This window comes from Rissa tridactyla, chromosome 2 (genome assembly GCF_028500815.1).
Source record: "Rissa tridactyla isolate bRisTri1 chromosome 2, bRisTri1.patW.cur.20221130, whole genome shotgun sequence".
Lineage (NCBI taxonomy): Eukaryota > Metazoa > Chordata > Aves > Charadriiformes > Laridae > Rissa > Rissa tridactyla.
Genome location: NC_071467.1, coordinates 55,410,977 through 55,433,866, shown reverse-complemented (window position 1 = coordinate 55,433,866; position 22,890 = coordinate 55,410,977). Strand labels below are relative to the sequence as shown.

General features: G+C 41.6%; 1 protein-coding gene across 1 annotated transcript; it reads right to left on the bottom strand.

Moving 5' to 3' along the window:
- Positions 1 to 19,414: 19,414 nt before the first annotated feature.
- Positions 19,415 to 22,555, bottom strand: LRRC30 (leucine rich repeat containing 30). The gene has a single exon (XM_054191856.1). It carries the CDS (start codon positions 22,367 to 22,369, stop codon positions 21,473 to 21,475), a length of 897 nt encoding a protein of 298 aa, XP_054047831.1. The 5' UTR covers positions 22,370 to 22,555; the 3' UTR covers positions 19,415 to 21,472.
- Positions 22,556 to 22,890: the final 335 nt, after the last annotated feature.

The window sequence follows — 22,890 nt, the reverse complement described above, 5'->3', positions numbered from 1 at the left end:
GCATACAGGCTTTTAATAAAGGCTGGCTCTGTGGTCCTTACCGGTTTTTGACTGGTAATTACTTATGCAAAGACATATACATACGAGCCAGAGAACATTAGAGTTGTGTTTTACTTTAAAGAAGCATGTCCTCCTCTCCAATGAGGATAGGCTGAGAGAGCTGGGGTTGTTCAGCCTGGAGAAGAAAAGGCTCCAGTGAGACCTTAACGCAGCTTTCCAGTATCTGAAGGGGGCCTACAAGAAAGCTGGAGAGGGACTTTTTACAAGGGCATGTAGTGATAGGACAAGGGGTAATGGCTTCAAATTGGAAGAGGGGAGATTTAGATTAGATATCAGGAAGAAATTTTTCACTATGAGTGTGCTGAGGCACTGGAACAGGTTGCCCAGGTGTGACGGTGTTCTCCCCCTCTCTGGGCGCCAACTTGACCTTTATCTCCTGTAACACTACCCAACCGATAACCACCCATGGTGGTCTAATGGATGCATCTAGTCATGATGGTGGCATTTGGGGCTCAAAGGTGGTTTGAGGGCTCAAAGGTGGTCTCAGGGGGACAGATAACAACACAATAGCCAAAGGCTAAAGTGTAATTCGCCCACCCCACCACCATACTGGTACTATGGTCAATATGCAAATATGACTATAAGTCAATCATCTTACCTCCATAAATAGTGAACACCCCAAGGGCCTAAGGAGCTCTCCTGAATGGCAGCATGCTGCATGCCAGGATCCCCCCTTGGGTCGTGACACTGCTCAAGATTACTCCTCGAGGCTGAGATTCCTTGCTGCAACAGATCCTTGGTAAGTGCTAAACTTTGAAATTCTTAGCTAAGTGATAAAAAGGATAGATTGTGCACGTATAATCCTTTAGACATAAACTGTTGACCAAGTCTGGGACGAGGATTGGATCCAGCTGCACCTAGACTCCTCTCTGAGAAGGAGTCTAGAAAGCAAGGGGGTCCTTTCTGAACCTCGTGATGCAACGGGAGGGTCTCCCTGACAGTTCTGTCTGACCCTGTCCTCTATGCAGTAAATAACCAAGTGTACCTTGCCATCGAATCTTGTTAAACTGTCATATCTACTATCAACTTTGTTAAATCATTGTTTTATATCAATAAATATATTGCTGCTTCTCTCTTACAAGTTAAGCGTATCGCTACTTCTGCAACACCAGGGAAGTTGTGGATGCCCCATCCCTGGAAGTGTTCAAGGCCAGGCTGGATGGGGCTTTGAGCAGCCTGGCCTAGTGGGAGGTGTCCCTGCCCACGGTAGGGGGGCTGGAACTAGAGGATCTTTAAGGTCCCTTCCAACCCAAACCATTCTATGATTCTATGGTTCACAGAAAACAGCACCCACAAGCCTAAGTATACAGGGAGTAAGTGCAGGTCCAGCAGCTCCATTCTGGCATGATCCCATGGCACCATCACCTTCTGTATTTACATGCGGGGCAAGAGGAGGAGATCGTTCATTTCATAGGTTCAGCCAAACTATTTCTTCAGGCGTATTCTCCAGTGCAGGGCACAAGGGAAGCTGCAGTGCTGGTTGAACATGTGAGTAATGACTGTGCTACAGAAGAAGGGTAGGAGTAATAGCTCCCGATATTCCCTAGTAAATATGTGCTTGAGTGATTTTGCTGGTAAACCACTGCCCGTGCAAATGAGTATTTCAGTGTTGTGTGGTTGTCCTCCGTTCTGGCAGTGGCAGCATAAACCAGAGCTATCTCCTTCTCATGAAATCGGAGGTTTAGCTGTGGAAGTCTCTTGATAACTGGCTCCAGTGTGTTTTAGGTTTTCTATGTTGACTAAATTATGCAGTCTATCTACTAGACAGCATGTTTACTTATGTAGCAAATTGAACAGAGAAGTATTGTCTCTGTTACCAGCCACTTGATCTACTAATGCCCTATGACCTCCATAAGAAATTATTTCAGGTTTGTGATGCCAAATAGATGCTTGCTCTGACTACACAAATAATGCTGTGTAAACTGATTTGCCCCTTGTGCAACATTAGTAAATATTTTGCATGCTTGTTAGAAATTCAGTATTTATTGGTTGAAGAAAACTCGGAATCCAAACTGATACCAATGAGCTTACCTGCAATGGGTGTTTTTTCCAAAAGAAGACAGTCCAAGATGGTTGCTTAAGAGATGGGAGTGAAATCCATGCAGTCTTAAATTTGCATTTTCATGAAAGCGTGTCCTTACTTCCAGACTTCTATCAAATCTGCTTATGTTCTTCAAGACATGATGTACCACATCTTTTCCTTCACAGAGGTGAAGCCCCAAGCCTATCAAATGAGGCAGAATGTGAGCAAGGATATATTTTTAAACCCTCTTCACCAATGGGCTTCAAGCTCTAACTTGCCCCAGTTCCTGTGACAGCTTCAATCAACCTGGAAGTTCATTATTTCTTTTCATTTTATAAAAGCTGCATTCACATTATAAAGCAGAAGATAATCCTCGTGAGTTAAGATAAATCCATAGGCAGTGCTCGCTTTAGTTCTAATTCTAATTAGAATCTGCACGTTTATTATGGCAAATGTAAGATGCATGATTTAATCTTTCATACCTCCAAAACTGACCATATTATTTCTGTATTATAAGTTTGCCTTTCATATATATAGCAATATAAAAAGGATTATTAACTTAAATCCTGTATTACAAACACTGATCCCTACAGTGAAGCAATTACATTACAGCGGCTAAATATACAGGGGCATAGAGCTCTTCCCACCAGTCAACAACAATTTAGCCATTAACTTAAATGAAAGCAAGATTAGGCCTGTATTCTAAAAAAGGTAAAATTCATTTTTATAGTTGCAGTTAATGACAATGTCAAAGTAAAAATAATGAGTCAAATCATTCATTGTGTGCAACTGCTATCTAAAAAAACCCACCCAAACCAAAAATCCTTATTGCTGACAGCAGTTATGTCATCAATCAGAACATTTATAACATCTGGAGAAGGTAATAATTGCTTCAGCTTGGATCTAAACTTCAGCTTGGATTTAGGTCCAAATAGCAATTAGCGGGGGCTCACCTTCATCAGATCTCAGAGACGTCAAAACTCTGCAGGCTGTTGGGACTTGTGCCTACCAGCTCCCCATGTGTGAGGAGCCTGATGCGGTAGATGGGCTCTGAAAGTACCAGTTGTGACAAGCCAGAGCGACAGCCCAGAGTACTCATTAGTTCTCCTTAAAAAGAGATTAGGCTGCTTTCTTTTCACTCATATGCCTAAGGCTGAAAGCTCTCGCTTTGGAAATTAGAAACCAAGGTTCAATTCTCTCCTCTGCTGTGACTCTGATAAAGGAGTGATTGGCATAGCTCACAGACTAATCTGGGGTGGAGGGTCCCTTTCCCTTTACTGTTGAAGCAATACCATCACACACAAAAAAAGAAATGAGAAGGTGCAAAGTGAGAACAAAAGAGTCCACCTGCACATGCAGAAGCACCGACTCGGTCACCTGGAAGTGAGGTGAAGGAACCTACCTAAGAGGGTTCTTTGCCAATGGCTCTCACAGGTGTGTGAAACTCTTGTTCAAGATGAAATGTCTTCACCAACAAGCGCTAAGGGTCTCCAGCTTTGTTTCTCCTTAGCTGTACCATGCAATCAGCTTAAATTGAGCATGTAGCAGGATTCTCTGTGAGGTGAAAAATTAAAGTTTGATTTTCACAGTCTATAATAGAGAAATGAACTTGTGTTTCTCATAGCCAGTACTCTGACTTCTGCGTGGTGCTATATTTTCTGATCACATCAGGGCTTTCGACAATTTGAGTACGGATTTCTGGCTCCATCTCCATGTGAAGTAAACCCGTGCAACTTCTCTCTTAAATTATTTGTAAAACCAGGGACTAAAACCCGATAGCTTCCTAGAATGGTAGCTGTAGGTCTAAAACCAAGGCTGGGAACTATCAGGAAAGATAAGCAAGGCCTGGCAGAATTGGGAGTTAAGTGCTGTCTTCCAGCTCTGTGCAGATTCCCAGAGGCTGTTAGGCATTTTGTATTTTTGCAGAACATACATTGCCTGTCTTTGCAGTGCAAGAGATGAGGCAGGCCATTCAGCCAATATGAACAAAATCTGGCAAAATCCAGTATACCTAAGAGGAATGAAAATATCAATGTTTTCTGCCCCGAGAAAAAACTTGAGATTAAATAAGAACCAAACCACCCTTTTCCTGTCTTTGAAACCAAACGTTAGCAAGACGGATTTTTTATGCTTGAAAATACCTCTTTTATTTCTTTCTTCTGGACATTGCTGAAGAAATGAGTGGGTGGTGATGTATTCAAAGCATGTCTTGTCATGTCTAATTGGCTATATAAAGAAATCAAATGGCCTCCTTCTTCAAAAATATATAACACATTAATAAGAAATAATTATTTTATTGATAGAGCTGACTTTTATTGGCTAGGAGAAAAAAAAAATGTTCATGACCCAGATTTTCCAAAATGTTACAGAGAACAATTGTCAGTCATCTGTCTAAAGCATCCCTCAATCAATTGATTTAATAGAAACAATATCATTATAATAAACTATTGCAAAGAATATGTCTCATAGTTTGAAAAAAACATGACTGTGTCTTTATTTTATAACTGTCCATGACTTGTCTTGGGCTTTTTTAATCTCACAAATGAAGACCATTCTCTTATGATAAAGTTCTAACCAATTGACATTATCTCTTAATTATTTTTGTAACATATTCATTGCAGAATTTGTTCAAGTAAGAAGTTATTGTTTAATTTCCGTGATGGATGTGCTCATTTCATGAGTATTAGATTAGTGGAGAGTATACAATTTGTATTAACATGCATATGTCATTAAAGAATACATTGTTTTCCAGCTGTCTTCAAACAAAAGTATGCCTATGAGATACTGATTTGCTTTTGCAATATCTACTCACGTGAATAGTTCCAGTTAATATTCATGTGAGTAAGGATTATGTAATAAAATCTACAGGTTTTGTATTTATTTTGCTTTGTTTTGCCTAATTTTTCTTTCGTGTTCATTCTTTTAGAAAACACACACACACACACAATTTTTTCTTGAGATTGCTTTCATAATAAGATTAATTTTGATGCTAAATGCAGCCAGAAGCAAACCAAAAGGGCAACACTTCTTGCCTAAAGAGGATGAACGTTTCTGTGCTGTAAGGAACAATCCTCCATTTCCAGGAAAACTGAAGGGAGGACCTAACGATAGGTCTTTCATTCTCTAAATCCCTTAATGTCAATTAACTTGTATAACAAACAAAAGGACCAAATATTTACAGGGTGACAAGAGGGCACCACAGACACTTAGGATTTCATGCCAAATTAGTAGTTCCTATACTTTCCATTGTCCCAGCAGCCAGGAAGAACCTGCACCCGCAGCCATGGGTGTTCCCGATTCAGCCAGTCCCTTGCTGCCATGTGCACCCCCAAGGATTACGTTTTATCATTCTTGCCTCAAGGCTCATCTAGATTTACAACTCTGGAAGACGTGTGGGCTTCAGAATGACAGAAAAATTTCTGGGGCTCAAATAAGCTTCTAACTCAAAGCTACAAGGCAAAAGTGATGAGGAAGGTAGTACTTTCAGTAATCCTGGTGCGCCCACATCTAGACTGGGATATGCTGAATTTCATTGCATCACCCTGTAAGAAACGTAGGACACAAAGGGACTCTGCAAAAGGACAACGGACAGCAAGGTTTGTCTCAAAATGGCATCAGTACGTGATTATGGTTTTCCTCAACACAGAAGGTGGGAAGAACTCCTGACTTCCGCAGCGTAGGCATAATTTTAGTTACTCAAGCAGGATTCAGTGCCTAATTTCTAAAACTGTGACTGTGAACTCGGCACTCAACTGTCACTTAATCCTGGTGGCACCATTACCAAGTACCTCTTTTTTGACCCAAAATGCTGGGAAGCTGGGATCCGAAGAAGAGCGATGTTTCAACCACCTGAGAGGACCCTAACTTCAAGGATCTCAAGTCAGGCTTGCTTTGATATTGTATCTTCCATGAAAGTCACTCTTCTTTCTCTACAATTCCATCACTTCCACGGGAAGAGGTAAAAATAGGTATAAGCAATTCCAGCCCGTGGGGGAAGGTTTCCTACTTCTTGGACAAATACTAAGTAAGTGCAAGCACCTGCACGTCATGTTCCTTCCACGTTCCAGAGAAAAATAGTGATCCATATCCATATCCAGGAAACGTGGGTCGCTACCCTCAGACAAGAGTCCTACCGCTGGGATCCAGATCATGCCTACAACTTTGGTTCAGGCAACAGGACCCGACCTGCGTGGTGCAATCCAGACACCCCTCTGTGCCTGAGGTTTCCTGCTAGCTGTTCTAGGCAGCTCCCACTCCCCTTGTGGGACACTCACCTCCCCGATCTGAAACATCAAACTCTTTTTTTTTTTCCAGAAATGGTGCCAGATGGCGGGGTTTGGTTTCCATGCAGGTGGCCAGGCACCTGAGGGTTAGACATTTTGGCACCAAGCCTATGCTTTTTAACAGGGCAGAGTCCTGTTTGGGTAAGCATTTGCCAGGATAGACATAAAGCGGTTGCGATTCCTCGGTTATTTTTTTATTTTTTTTTTACTGACTAAATCTCCGATACGTTTCCAGTCTCCTTGATGCTGGTTGATTTTAGTGGAAGCTTTCAGCAGCTTTCAGGATAGGACTGCATTAAAACGCCAGCTCATGCGTATGCAGCTAGTGGTAAATAAACAAGTATCTCTCTAATTAAAACACATATAGGAAAGTCTAAACTAATTTAACATCTAAATGATTGATAATAAAGGGGTAAGGGAAACCCAGAAATATTAGCCCTTTAAAAAATTTTTTGGCGTAAGAATTATAAAATGAGTGGAGATAAGCATCAAGGCATCTAGCATGAAAAACCAAATGAAAAAAATCACTGGGACAAAGTTATGGAAACAGATAAAAGTCCGCGTGCGCTGCAAGTGAAAAGGCACGGCAGAAACGTGCTCAGCTTCCCCAACATGCTATTAACATCTGAGAAAAACACTACTGAAATGTTACAAACTAATTAAATTGGGCATACAAGGGAACCAATGGGAATAAATTATTATGCAAATGCAAGGTTTTCCCTACATAAAGCAACTGCTAGGAGTTGGTGGGGTGGTAAGCAAGGAGTGCGGTGGATGCCAAGCTGCCCAGGAGGTGATGCTCGCACTGAGGGACCCTGGCGCTGCAGCATCGTGCTCGGGTGTGGATGGACCTGATCACAGATAATGGGATAAAATCCCACAGAAGGAGGGAGGGTAGGAAGAAAAAATGTAACTGGGACTTTCTACAAAGGGAAAAAGAGGCTGAATCAGGACTGCTAAAGCAACAGTGCCATCTGCCGCGTACTCCCCTATGGAAGCAAGCTGATTTTAGCTGTCTCCTGCTCTGCTGCAGCCATGACAGCAAATCTGGGAGACCCCCTGCAGCACTGAGCTGAGGAGGGCAGGATCAAACCCAGCCTTTCCTCTGGCCCAGCCTTTGTGCCCAAAAAACATTTCTTGAGTGTCCTTAATAAATATGTTGCCTGTTAAAAAAAAAGGAGGGTTTCTTTCTCTTGGCTTAGCAGGATCCCATGCTCGGACACTCAGCGAAGAATCAGTCCACTATAAAGCCCCCTGTCAGTGAGATATACATCATGAATGTGTAAGCAATCAAACTGCTGCCGTCCATTCTCTTTTCCATGCTGTATTTCTTTCACCTTGTAAAAGGGCTTTCTGTTACTTGCGCAAATCTGCTGTCGGTTTCGATCCATATTTTTATGCACTGTTCTTTTCACTGTGTTCATTACCTCTCTGAATGCCTTTATACATTATATTATCTGAAGTAATTATTACAGAAAAGACTAATCAATATTATGAATTTCTATAATGCCTTTCATCAGTAGCTCTCAAAACTCATTTCTAAGGATCAAACTTGACAGAACTCATAAAATACAGGTGTAGTCACTCTGCAAAAAATTCTGGTAGATGTAAGTCTGTAATCCCCATGTCAATGTTTATACATCTCATATTTTAACCTTCACTCAAACACCCTTATTTTTTAAAGAGTTCCCCCCAAACTCTGCCCAGGACAGAGTATGAATGGAACTTTGATAAGGTGATTCCCTGTCCTATGACCCCCCACTTTGGGTGCTTAACTGACTCACTCCTTAAGGACAATTTGCAGGATGGATAGTCTAAAGTCATTAGCCCAGGCAGTATTATATTCAATAGGTCCCATTAAAAAAATGTCCATAGTAGGACATCACTTTTTGTAGGTAAAAGGCTACTCTTGACATACTCCGGCATCTACTCATTTTCCTCATTAGACCATTGTGCAGGCAGCTATACTTTTTGCACATGTGCGATATAGAATCCCTGCGATTTGTCTGCTGTGGGTGTTAAACTTTGGTTTTCTGTTAATTTGCAGACTTCCAAGCTGTCCTCTACGTCCTCTGCTACTGTTCCTAGACTCATTAACGACACATGGAGGCGAGGCTTTTGGAAATAGATAGTGTGGGATTCTGGGGCAACAGATGCTCTGTGGTAACTCAGAGATGCTTCATATTGCAGACCTGATCTTTGCAATCAAGGGTCTAAATTTGAATTTCAGAAAGGGATAAAACTTGTGATGAAGCGTTTGCTATGACGAGAGCTGAACTCCAAGAACTGAAGTCAGCGTCTGCATGGGTTCAGAATATGAATCCAAGTCTCTGCTGGTAATGCATGAATGCACCTTCCATTACCAAAGCCCCTGAATCGCTGCCTTAGCAGGCATAGGCTGCATCAAGGACGCTTTTCTTGTGACTTTCTTTCTGTCTCTTTTTTGGCTTCTTGGAACTTTATATGATTACTTTAGATTGGAATAGCTATAAGATCTGGAGGCTTCACATTAATTATTAACCTCAGTATCTGACTCCTATATTTTAAGATCTACAGCTCTGAAAGAGGATACACTGCTGGCAGTAGCTACCTTGGGAGGGTTGAAATTTATTATAAATCAAACTAATCTATACTGTCTTCTGCTCAGGAAATTGAATTCTGGGAGTTTGTGAAAGTCAACTCAGAGTTGACTGAGACTCCTAATTCACATAGATGGGGGACATTTACATTGAGATAAGAAAAAGCTGTTGATCTGAATCTCATTACAAATCAAATTTAGTTATTCTGGAATTCAATCTACCATATTTAAGTTAGTTAGTGGGACCTTCAAAAATGGAAAGTGGAGTCTTTGTTCTTTTAAAATAGATGCAACAAGATTATCTGTCAAAAATAAGAGATACTCATTTTGGGCATATTTAGCCAACAGATACTTATAATCAAAGAGTGATAACAAGTTCCCATTATTTGGTTATGGGTCTCTGCTGGCTGAGGTCCCACAGTGGCAATTTTTGAGAGAGTTCTTTGTACTCGCAAGCTTAATCAAAAACAAGACTCAGCTCTGTATTTGCCTCCACAAAGTCAATGAACTAAGCTCATCAAAGTCGTAGGGTTAAATTTAGCTCAATGTGTCTTTGTTAAAATGTTTATAATGCAAATGGTGGCTGTTCACAAAAGATGTAACAGAGTCTGTAGATGGATTTGTTCCTTTGTCACCTCACTGAGAAGCTGAAAGGTATCTCCAGAAAGAAATAAAATATATGTCTTGTGAGTCTGAAAAAAACCCCACCCTCCTATTGTATAAACTCTTGGCCACCCATTTCCAAGAAGATGGTGGGCATCTTCGTGCCATGTTTATTAGCTACAGTTAAGAACGTCATTAAAAGCTCAGAGATGCAAGTCTTCCTAGGTAGCGCAATAAAAACTAACTAAATAAAGTGATGGATGTCCCTTCTGAAGTCCGAAGATTCAGCATTTGGCCTGCCTTACACCTGCTGAGGGAAAGTAGCTGAACTTCCAGCGAGGCTTCTGCTGGAAACAGCGGCCATGGGAACTGCCTCAGGGAAGAGAGGGATGGCTGTAACCCCTGCCAGCCATGGCCAAGCCAGGTCTCAGGCGCCTTTGTCACAGCAGATGTCTGGGGGGATGCAGTTCGCCTCGAAACAGCTCTCTGCTGCCAGCAGCCCCCTGCTTGTGTTGAAGGCATCTGACACTGAGGTTAAGCAAACCAAGCCGTTCAAAGTAACTGGATCGCGGTGCCCCAGGCAGGCTCTGTGTTAGAAGCAGAGAGTGCGGGAACTCAGAGGAGGGTTGCGGGGGATGTATTAAGCTGTCAGCAGTAGCTCCACTCTCTGGCTAAACCTGTGTGAGCGCTGCTCCAGCTGCTCCAGCTGCCGATGTGTTTTGTCAGCAATGAGTTAAATCCTTAGAGCAGACAAGGCCGAAGAGGTTTCTCGATTTCCAGCTTTGCAAACACCTTTGGCCAGCATCTCTGAGTATGACAGCCTGGGAGCATATTAATGAGCAGCTACTTCCCAACGGGAACTGTTATATCAGCATTTCTTCTCCCTGTGTTTTTTCCTGCCGCTATCCTGAGTGGTGACACAGAGGTGCACGAGCAGCTCAAAGATGACCGTGGAGTGTAAGTATCTAAAACAGCCAGGAGGGCTTGGGATACAGAAGCAAATACCCTAACCTTGGAATGACAGCTCTCTTTCAACTGGCGATGGGGTTATGAATATAGCATTTACTTCTATACCATCAAATAGAAATGATAACATAATGGACTGGCAATTCTGCTGTTATTCTGTGGCTACGAAAGCACATAAACTGAAAGGCCAGGGGAATGATTCTTCTGCAGTTAGCCTTAATTCCTCTGCAGATACAGAAGTATAATGGGAAACCAGAAACAGACCTCTACGATGCCCTATTTAACCTATGGGAATCTTTCACCAGAAGAAGGGGCAGGCACACTGTGTCAGAAATTATATACAGTGCTAATGACATATTAGACAGGAGATAATAAGCCTTTCAGGGATTCCTAAATGTATTACTTGTTAATTTAGGAGGTACCCTGGGTGCAACTTATGAGGTGGTACTAATTTAGAAGGTATCATGAGTAACTCTGCTTGCTGGAGGGTTGAAATGTAAATCCCATCATTCAACAGGGAAAACGAAAATGCTCCTTCCATTAAGTCTGTGATCTGTCCTTCACTTGCCATGGGGAATATCATAATTTAGAAAGCCGCCTTCTAGAATGTTGAACAATCATGCCTCATCAGTGAGATCTCCAGATTAAAAATGTGAACATTTTTACATTACTAGAGGGATTGTTATATCTTGCTTAATATTTCATATATTTGACATCAAACTACCGAGTAAAGAGTATAATGTATTAAAATGCCCTTCTAGTCATATTATTTGCCTGCTTTTATGTAATAAGACTCTAACTGCATTTGTTCAGTGATACTGTACAGTGGTTTGATTTATGTTTTGTAGTGTCGGGCTGAGAAGGGACTTTAAAACTGTCAGTCAGTTCAGATCTATCGCAGAGTGGCTGCGGATCCTGAAACAGGAGGTTCTCCTTGGAGGCAGAGGAGTTTTTGTATCCTCCCCTTAGATGCAAAACTGATGCAGCACCACCTTCCATGGAGCTGGCTGCACCTTCAGGCACCCAGCAAAAAGCAACAACATTATTTTCAGCCCTTACTAATTGCTTCCAGAATTTGTGGGTACAATCATGCTGTCACTGTATCTTATACCGTAACGCCCTGCATACACCGGGTCCAGCCCTCTTCACTTCTGCGTGCCTACAGTTCCCACTGTACTCACCAGGAGGCGAGGCCTGTAGGAGCAGTTCCCTCGAAAGTCCCCGTCCCCCGTCCTCGTCCACCCCAAAAATCGCCTGACAGTCATGACAGGGCAGTGCTGAGCTTCACACCGCACATGCACATCAGCTAGGTCAGTTCAAACCAGGCAAGAAAATTGGTGCCTCTTTAGTGGATCCTGTTGCCTTCCCTTTCTTTATCCTACCTCTTTTCCTCCTGTCCTGAAGTTAAAGTGAGTACCTTTCTGTGAACGGCGTAATTGTTATCGCTTCCTGCAATTGTGGCTACGCATCATTGCTCCGGCCTCAGACTGCAGCTTCCCTTGTAAAGGGCTCACACCAAAGGTGGGAAGCGTAGTACACACAGGTGAAAGCCAATGAGGAGGGCATATTTTTACAGCAGAAATGGAGAACTAGACATAAATCTTACCATGTACAGCACATGGGAAAATCTGGGGCTAGACAACAGAATCTATTCCCACTTTTACACGATTCTAAATCATTCTGCAACAATATGACAACCAGGGGGACTGAAATTCCTCATTTCTAAAATAGAGGTAACAGAGGCAGTGAATTTATGTAGACCTTCACTGGGAACAGGAGGGGACCTCTGGAGAATAAGTCAGGTGAGGACAGGACTTCTTGTTTGTTCACGGTTGTGCATAGACTCTTTCCTGTGTCTTTAACGTTTGCCATAGCCCTTCAGTAACTGGCTAACATAAATAGCCATCTAGAATGGTATGGAAGACTGAGGATTTATGAGTTATCAGGGCACAGAAAAAAGCCACTAAGGGCAAAGTATATTCTGCTCTTCAGGCTAGTTACTGCTTTCTGAGGCTTGTTCACCATTTTTTACATATTCTACCTGCTGTTTTTCTTTTTCCTTCCTTTTTTTTTCTTTTTTCTTTTTTTCTTTCCTTTTTTTTTTTTTTTTGCTATCCCCCTGTGTAGTTGATGAAGAAGACAGGCCCCTGCTAATGATTAACTTGTTTTGGAAGGCAAATTCAGAAAAGGAGGGTTGAACTGACATCAGTCAAGCAGTCAACTTTAATTAAAAATGTTGAAACTCGTTAATAAGAAACAAAGAGGCAAAACAAAAAAAAAAAAGGAAGGAGAATGCATAGCAATAGAAAAGAGAGAACATAATAAAACAAGGAGGAAGGACAAATGAAAAGTAAAAAGCAAGAGAATTAATGGGAAAATGGAGATAGCTAGCACAAACGAAACCATACATACGCTGTCCTGACTTCTTACTAAAGTATCTGGATGTCCATCGGTAGCCTCTAAAGTGGCAGTTCTTGCCTGCTTACCTCCCTTATATTTATTATTTATCTGATATTTTAAAATATACAGTTGCTAGTATGAACTGGGGCATTTCGGATGCGTATTTGCTGTTGAATACGCACACAAGCCTAGGTCCTGCTCAGAATAGCCAACCGCTTGTTTGGGGAGTACAAGAGAGAGGGAGACTGCTGCAGAAATCCCGATTTGGTGACTCATCACCCTGGCAACACTGGCAAGAGAAAAAGCGATGCTTTATCTTTACCCAAATCTAGACTATCCTAAATTGATGTAAAAGTGAAAATGACTTACTGAGAAGAGCCATTAGCTTCACGGAGAAGTTTTGAAATGTCACTGCTTTGCAACATATTAGCCTAGCTAAAGAACATTAAATAGCCTCCCTAATGGACACCTGATACACCAGAGAGAATTCTGAGTCCCTGGTGAACTTCCTCATGCTCCCCTAAGGCTAGTCCTTATGAGGATTTGGACATGCTGGATGAATTTTCTCACCCATGCACTCTAATATCTGCATGCAGATGAAACATCTTAACTGCTGTAAATTCATAAGTTTGAGCCAAATGAGAAATAAATCAAATTTATCCCTGATATGGGCTTTGCGAAACTGAAAATTTACCAAGTCTAACTAAAAGCATTCATTTGCTTTCTGTTCTCCAAGCCCTGGGGCATCATTTAGACCACAGAAACCTCTGGTCCTCCAAGCAGGGCTAGAAAATGTAGCACCTGAAGCCTGTGAGACACTGGCTTCATGTTTTCACACAGTGTAAGAAGAGGCTATTGAAAGACTCATAGTAAGACTGCTGCATTAACTTATCCAGATTAAATACGGAGATTGAAGGGGAGAGGTAAAACATATACATCAGCTTTTGATAAACAACCAACTACTAAAGTTCTTCTAAACTTAAACTGAATTTTGAACCAGCTGTGTTTCACTCTCCGTCTCTAGGGGTAGCCCAGACAATTGGGTGTGGAAATTCTCTGAACTTTTCCATTTGAGTCTTCTACAACCATCCGGGCCAAACTGAACTCCAAAAGTATTCAGTTTGGTATCAGATGCATAAATTTTCTTAGACGGATCAGGCTGTGTAGAATTTAACTTCTTTGCTGTTTCGATGGGCTAAAGAATGCATTTCAAATAGTTCACTGCAAGAGCTACTAAAGTCTTAGTGACTAACAGAAAATGAATGTATCTTCTTGCATGATTATTGAACAATAAAAAACCCACAAATTGGAATTCTTCCATATTTTAAATCTCCACATTGCTTAATAAAAGGTCCCAATGAACTTTGTGGAATCTGACACTAAAAAACACCCAGCAGAACTAAGGTACAAGGAACTCAAAAGCAATGTAATTTACCACCATGTGTTTTAAGTCCTGCTTTGCTGCTAAATCACCAGCATTTTATTTGCAGTGAAATATGCTACTTTTCAGTCAGATCACACCTATTCCTTAGACACTACATTGCAAAGTGTTGCAAAAACCCCCCAATACCTCCAAACATATGCATACACAAATGCACACACATACATGCTCAGAGGGATTAATTTTATTTTTTAATGAATTGATTTCAAGGTTAGCATCCTTGTAACTTCATTTGTGTGTAGACAGAACACACAAACACCACCTTACAATCTATTCTTTACGGTTTTATTTCCCAGCTGGGAAGAGGGGGTAGGTGTGTTGAAAGATATACAGGGCTGTTGTGCACAGAAATGCCTATGGAAAAGCTTTATCCTAACCAAGTCACAATCAGTTGAATGAATTTCCCGAAGTGAAGGTTTCGTTCTTCTGGATTCTTCAGCTCTTCCCACCAGTGCCATTCACAGGGCACTCCATTAGTCTGTGCCAGACAATTTAGGGGCCACTAATAGCCTCTGTTGTGCCCCGCAGGGAAATACGTATGCATGCATGGACCAATATTAAACCCCATATATACACACACACACACTTCCATTATATTTTTAAAAACAAAAAGGACAAAGAACAAGCAAGGGAAGTATAATGAAAATAACTTTGTTTTCCAGATGGAAGGGATTTTTTTTTTCCTCCATCAGTTTGCTGTTACTCACTTGGCAATTTCTTTTACCTGATTTTGGAACGCTGTTTCTAAAAACTACAGATGCTTCTTTTAAATGTGTCCTGATTACCCCTGTTTTGAGGTGGAGCATTTTAATAGCCAGGGAGGAAGGATTTTCTGCCATTGAAAGCATTTGGCACAGGGCACTGTAGGTGTGTTGATGGTTTTCTGACACGTCTTCCAACCCTTCTCAGCAAGTCTGAATGTTATGTTATATTGAGAGATAGTGCTGCTTGTGCTGTGCACACGTGCTGCAGAGGCAAGGCCAGCCCAAAGGAGGGTATTTGTACCCTACAACTTCGTTGACCTTGTTTCAGATGCCTAAATTAGGCTGCAGATATCCTGGCCAGTGGGGAGAAACCCTGGGACAACATGGGGCATTTCAGCAACACTCCTTCCCCAAGTGCCTCCCGGGAGTAATGCATCCATCTCTCTCTCTCAACCATGGAAACAGTGTCTGGGGATTAACCATGCCCTGAAACCTCTAAGGGGGGGGTGTGCATAAAGCTGGTGTCGTGAGCACGACACCTGTTTTGGCTAGGTTCCCCGTCTCATGATGGGTGGTTGTGGAACCTGCCAGCCTCCCCCATCCTGCCCTCCTTGCATGGCAGGTGAGAGATTGGACCCTCGGTGCATTTTCACACCGACCCACATCTGGCAACACTGGTTTTGGAGGAGGGTAAAAGCTATTTTTTCTTCTGTAAATATGCCCATGACACAAAGGCTGGAGATCGGGAAGAAAACGGAGCGACATCTATTTCTTCCAAAGAGTTGTACCAAAAAAGAAAAGAGAATTATTACTTATTTAATATCTGGGAAGTGGAAATTAAAAACAGGCTATCCATCAATGAATTTACGGTTTCTGGAACTCCTCTGAGCTCTAGGAAAACATAAAGCTCTGCCCTTTGGTCTTCTTTTCAGTCTGCCTGGGTAAGCTCACTTTATGAGGCAGCATAATTTGCAGTGACCTTTTCTGAAGCTGTTGCTACACTTCCTGCTTCACTGGAAACCACCTTTTTAGCCATGCATGACATGACTCCACATACACTGGAGTATAAATTTCAGGCTTTGCCACCAAACCCTGCAAAGTAAACTGATGAGGTAGGTGGCCGTACCGGAGCAGGATGCTGTTGGTACCGCTGGGCTGCAGAAGACAGTGCTGAGGGATGGTTTTTGAAGGCCGGTTGGCCCTTGTTGGACCACGGATAAATGCATGGAATCAACGGCGGGCAGGGGATGAAAAAAGAATTTAAAACTAATAATGTCAGCCGTCTGCTTTTCTCTGGATTGCTTGGGGGGAGAAAAAACCCATTTCTTACGTATTTCCGCTTTTAAAAAATCTTTATATGAATTTGGTTTCCCCTTGGGATATCCAGGGCATTCAGATAACCTAATATATTTCTCAGGAGAGCTGTTTCAGTGACTCTTTTCTTCATCTTTTATAATTATTATCCTGCCTCTTACTTGTACAGGGGAATGATTATGCAGTTTTACAAAAGGGTTTTCAGACATACTCCACATGTGAGTATTAAGGTGTACCTCTGTCCCAATATAACTAAAGCCCCATGCCCATTTAAACATCCACTGAGGTTTTAAATCTTGTTTTTGCTGTATATAAAATGGTAAATGTATTTATTCTCATATAAATGCAGGCCCTTCTACAGTCAGTGGAAGTTTTCCTTTGGCTGTAACTATTTCAGGATTCCAGCTTCCACATGTGTTCCCTGCAGAAGCACATGTGACATAATAATATGCATATTTTCTTAATCTTTTAGAAACTTTTAGTATGTGATTCTTTTTGTAGAAATCTTTTCATATATATTAATTATATATAATAGAACTGTGCGAGGCAGTCTGAAACACTCCTTGAATCACTCAAAAACTGCAGTCTGAAGACTGCAGAAAATTTACCCTTGGAATTTGGTGAATCCATACTGACCAGATGATTAGTTCATTTTCTTTGTTTCCTTTCTTTATGTATCTTCATTTACCTTTTCTTTATTTATTTTTCATGTGGTGAAGACCTTTGAGGCGTCTTTTTTCCTTTGGTTAAGGAAGTAAGCTGAAGTATCAAAGATTTTTCTACTTGCAGAAATTATATGCTGTGATACGGTTTTTCAAGTAAGGTGCTGACCTAGCAAAATAAAGAATGTGTTCTAATCTCTCCAGGATCAACACAATACATTTAAGATGCATCCTTGTTCACTTAAATAATGATTGTAAAGTTCTTAAAAATACTAACCAAATAGTAACTGAACGATATGGTTTCCTGAAGCTACAGTGTAGTTATAGGACATGAATTTATTTATATACTCAAAAGTTTAAACTGCAGAATGCATATTCATACAGTAAAAACGTGCAGTAACTGTTCTGGGATTTGAAAATTAAAAAAAGGAGGAATTTTGATGAAAATGAAGAAAAGTATAGAGAAAATATTGGCAAGTTGGGAAAAAAATGGTAGATATATTTTTCAGCCAAAGTAATAATCATCAAAACTTAATCCAAATTTCAAGATCTTCCAACTGGAATCTGAAAAATTCTGTTTTGAAATGCCACCCCGGGTGCATCTTGGAAATTTGTCTTTGTTGGTTCTTGCGGCTTCTCTCATGTAACAGTGCGCGCTGGTGTTCCTGGTCAGATCACATGCCCACGGGTGCCCCACGGGGTTACTGGGATGTTGCAACAGATTTTGGGAAGTCACCAGCAACAAACGGCGTGAGAAAGTTTGCCCGTGTGGCAGGTTTGGCCAGTAGCCCCAGAGCAGTAGGTGCAACACATTTCAACTTCTAACTTCCAGTGAGGTGTTACAGAAACGCTTCAGATTAAAATGTTTTCTTTTCAGTCAAAAGCTGAAGTCGCTAACTTTGTTTAGGCCAAGAGCCTGAAACCTTCCAGTTTTCAAAGGTTTTGCTTGTTGACTAAACTTTAAACTTTTCACAGAATGCGGCTTTCTTTACAATTTAAAATAAAAATAGATGGAAGCTCTTCACCTCACCAAATGCACCGCCAGTGTATTTGATGATAGCTGGGGAACAAATTGCATAGCCCTGTTGTATATTACATTTCTCCCAACCATTTGACCCCAACAATGTTCTTGCTACTTTGTTCCTGTGCTTTGTTCTTTGTTTCGTCCACATCAAGAATTTTTCTAAGCTCTTTGAGAGCTTCTCTGAGTGACTGTCATAGAAAAGTCACCCTGCCAAGAAAGTATCCTTTTCCATGAGTGGATCGCACTTTTTCCACTCCTTTGAAGAACACCACCACCAATAACAACAAAAATAATAGATGCATCTAAAGGAGATGTGAGACTTTGGATGAGAAAACTTCAGTGAGTACTAGAAACAAGCCTAACATTCCACATATAGTTCTCTGAAAGATTATAAGCCAAAATTGTATCATTCAATATACACATAGAAGTGGTACTGTCATCCTCTGTTATGAGACACGACTGCAGTCCTTGCAGCGTTTCAGCTCCTTTTTTCCCTGTCATCTGTACAATTAATATCAGATGACAACACTGAGATCCACCAATTCTTTGCTAATGCCCTGCTCAAAACTAGGGCCAGCGTGTGACATCATGTTTTCTACCTCCCTTCTCTGCCTCTTGCTTGCTTTCTTTGTCTTGCTCCCTCTCACATGCAGATACATATATCTTTATTTGCCTCTCGTGCATATTTCTATACATTAACAGTCATATAGTCTTTTCTTTTTACAGGGAGAATTCCGAACGCTACCTTTAGTCATGTGAGATCATTTTCTGTGTCTCTGAGTTACAAGGGTCTTGATTGAGGAATGAAAGAAAGACTAAAGCAGTTCAATAGAAATTATCTTCTTAATGGTGAAGTCTGAATTATACATTAAAGTACCATTTATTCAATGAATTTTATTATTCTGTTTAAAAAGGCAGAGACTTTTATGTGTTTCGTATGCTTACATAGGTTTATTAGCTTGAGTAAAAGGTTATTATTATTCAATTGAATAATTGAATTTTAAATTATTGGTATTGCACTTCATATTATAACTGCTTTTCCAGATGCATTTGATTATGTCAAATTTGCCTTTTAATCCCCTGCCTGGAGACCGTTTTCTTGAATCAGGCACTGTTTCTCACCCTCCGTGGTGGTATCCTAATGAACACACATGGTCCAGTCTCACATCTTCCATGTAAATTACTGCGCATACCTCTTCTTGTCAGATCACATCAGAGGCTATCTGGTGTCATATAATCCTGGATACTGATACGTGGAAAATCTTTTCAGGTGATTAATGCCATAGGCATCTAATTTTCCTGCAAAGCACTATTATGGGACTGCAGTGTTTACGTGAATGCCAGACTTAGGGATATGAAATGTACATTTAGAAAAGTTAATAATTTGTGCCTAATCCCCTACAAGAATTATCTGTTGGTATTTCTATAAATAATTGCAGCTTTATTTCTTGTCTCTAATTGAATCACATATTAATTTATTGGACGTATTATTCATTAAAACACTTGGAACTTTGCTGTAAATCTCATTGCATGGGTGAAATAAATACAAGTAAAGCTACACTTAAAATATCTTTGCATTTGAAACATTTATTAAATAAAAAAAGTGACAAAATAGCTGTGCTTTGGTGTTTGTTTACTTGCTTTGTTTGTTTGTTGTTTGTTTAATGCTCAAGCAAACGTGCCCTTCAGAAGGCTTCTTGTTTGCTAGAAACATAACATTTGTCCTTGACGATACACTTGGAAACCGTGATTCCTGGGAGTAACACTGAAATTCTCTATTAAGATAACAAATGATACACAAAACAATCCTACATAATAAAATATCACGGTAGGCAGCTCCAGAGTGGAATATTCTGTGAGCACCGATTCTTCATTGCTACACTCAATACCGCAACTGATAACGTCAGCGTGGTTAAAGGTGCTGCGTTTGCTTGCATGTACCTCTGAATTACCTAATTGTTTACTGTTATCAGGCTGCTTCTACCTCTGCTGAAGAGTTTTTCCCTCAGCCAGGCGTTGTCCATTAACTTCACCAGAAGCAGGATCAGCCTTCCACAGCCTTCCGTAATTTTGAGCAAATTACGTTTTAGAAAGTAATCGTTGATTCCTGAGATTTGACATAGGATAGGAAGCACTTTAAAAGTGGCTTTGAATACTCTTAATTAGCTCAAGAATTACAGGCTCATTCCTCTCTTACTCTGCCATTACATACATTTATCTCAACTGATTTCAACAGAGTTGCTTCTGTTTTACACTGGTGTGAGGGAACAAAAAAAACCAGGTTGCATAAATTGTTAACAGCTCTTTCATACTGCCTCTTTATTACCAGATAAAACTTTGATGAAGGACATTCACAGAAGATCAATATGAGAAACCACATAAGACCTGACTTCTATGCTACTGGCTGATACTGAAAATCACAGAAATAAGTATTTGTTTTTGAAGCTCTTACTTAAGCCGATGATTGGTTCGATGCTGTTTTTCCTGAAAGAAATATTTCACCTTTAGGAGACGTACTGCCTCCTGAGTAAAGTTACTCCACGGCTCCAATTGCAGGGATGCGGGAAAGGGAACAGAGTGCAGTCATTCATCCGGTAACGAGCAACTCCATCTGACAGCCTTCGTTTGGGGGAATAAGGACCCACGTTCGCTTCTCCGCTTGGTGTGGATGCTGCTCCCGGCTGATGTAGGCACCCTAGGAGGCTCCGTGGGAAAGGCTGTGTGTCTCAGGAGGGTAACAAGGGGCTTTGGGGAAGTTTGGGGTCTTCTTCCAAGGAAACGGGAAATCGCCTCCTCATCGGCAGTCTTCACCTGTAATTTATAGAAGCCAGCTCACAGCTGTGGGGTAAACAACAAACCGTATTGAACTGGCCAGTAATAAACTCTCTGTGGGCTAATATAGCTCAGGATATATTCACTGCCAAAAGTAAATTAAACATTTTCCTTGAGATTCACTTAGATAGCAGTGTTGGTTTATGTAGTGGTTTATATGCGTATGAAGAAGTGAGCAGGAGTTAAAGTGCAACTGCAATCACATACAGTAAATCCAATTTATATTAATATTCCTCCAACCTAATAGCTGGCAAATACACGTTTCTGCACTTCTAGCGGTCTACCTTAATTGGTTTCTGTCAAACGTCAAGAAAACATTTTATCACAGGTTTGTGGGTTTTTTTCCTAAAAAAACCCCAAACGGATCTACACTGAAGGTCACAGAGGTGAATATTTTTAGAAAGTTTACTCTTCACACACTTAATCAAGACCATGATACTTTACTTGCTTTCCGCCAACCGTTACTAAAGCCATCCACAGTCTTCGAAATCCAAGTGTTATGAAGTGGAAATGCCTGTTCAGGAAAGCGCTCTGGTATGACTGAGTCTTGATGACAGGCTTAATCCCAAACTCAGCGGAAACTCAGTTGTGCTCCTTTTTCTCCCTGAGGTAGTTGAAGAGGACATCCAGCCCCCCCTCGACGACCTCGGGCAGGGGCCGGGACAAGGGGTTGTGGGCGATGTGGAGGCCTTTGTCCATCGGGTTCCACGCGATGCGTGGCAGCCGGCGCAGCAGGTAGAGGTCATCCGGGAGAGTCTGTATGGCGTTGTAATCCACGTTTAGTAACTCCAGAGTGGTGATGAAGCAGAGGGAGCGTGGCAAGGAGCGTATGTTGTTATTCTCTATGATAAAAATTTGCAGATTGACCAGATACTGGACACTCTCCGCGATGCTTTCAAGCCTGTTGGACCCTAGGTGCAAGAAGTCCAAGTTCCTCAGCGCGAAAATGCAGAGGGGAATTTGCACAAAGCGATTGTTGCTGAGGTTCAGTTTCCTCAAACTTGTCAGGTCGGTGAAGCTCAAAGGCAGTTGCGAGATGCAGTTGTGCGAGAGGCTCAAAACCTCCAGCTTCCTGCATAAGCTGAGCTCTGCTGGCACTTCTGTCAGGCAATTCATGTTGACGAACAAGATCTTCAGGTTCCTCAGCAGCCCAATCTCTTTAGGTAGACACTTGAGGCAGTTGCCACCCAAGTTCAGCACTACCAGCCTGTCCAGTTTCCCCAGTGAAGGAGGAATCACCACCAGTTGGTTGCGTGAAAGGTTCAGTTTCTGCACCTCGGGCAGTCCCCACAAGAAGTCAGGCGCGCTGGTCATCCCTTTCATTATGAGGCTCAAGCTGACATAACGCAATCCCCGTTTTAGCAGTGACTTGGGCTCTTTCCCTGAGAGAAGAGCATCTTCCCACGCAGGCAACTTTGGACCTTTCCTCAGAAAAACCATGCTCCTTCGCCTCTCGTTCTTCGAGTGCTCAGTTCCCATAGCACCCTGGATCCCTCCTGGGAGATGAAGTGAGGTTTTCTTCCCTTGCAAGTGCTACACCAACATGCAAATGCCAACGGGGGATGACAGCTTGCAGGAGGCGGGAAAGTCAAAGCAAGGAGACAAGGAGGAGCCTGTGAAGTGCATCTCAGTCCACCCGGACAGTTTCCATAGCTGCTGAGGGAAAGTTTCACTTTTGGGGGCTTATGACGGTCTTGGTGCACAGTGTGTAATGAAATACTTGCTCCTGACTTGTGAGCAAACCTGTTCAATTCAAACTGAATGCCACAAAGCAGCTGTCACTGTCATTTGGCCTGGGCTTTATTGGACAGATATGTGTCTTCACTGCAAAAAGGTCACAAGGATGCTGTATATAACTTCACCATGTCAGCTTTCTTGGCTATCTGGTACATACCATGGCTGCAGGACAATTAACAAGAGTGACTTCAAAAAACAAACAAGCAAGCTATAGAAAAAAACCCAAACAAGCAAGCTATAGAAAAAAAACCAAACAAGCAAGC

Excerpts from the sequence above, each read along its gene's own strand:
- LRRC30 (XM_054191856.1), bottom strand. The coding sequence starts at position 22,369 with ATGGGAACTGAGCACTCGAAGAACGAGAGGCGAAGGAGCATGGTTTTT.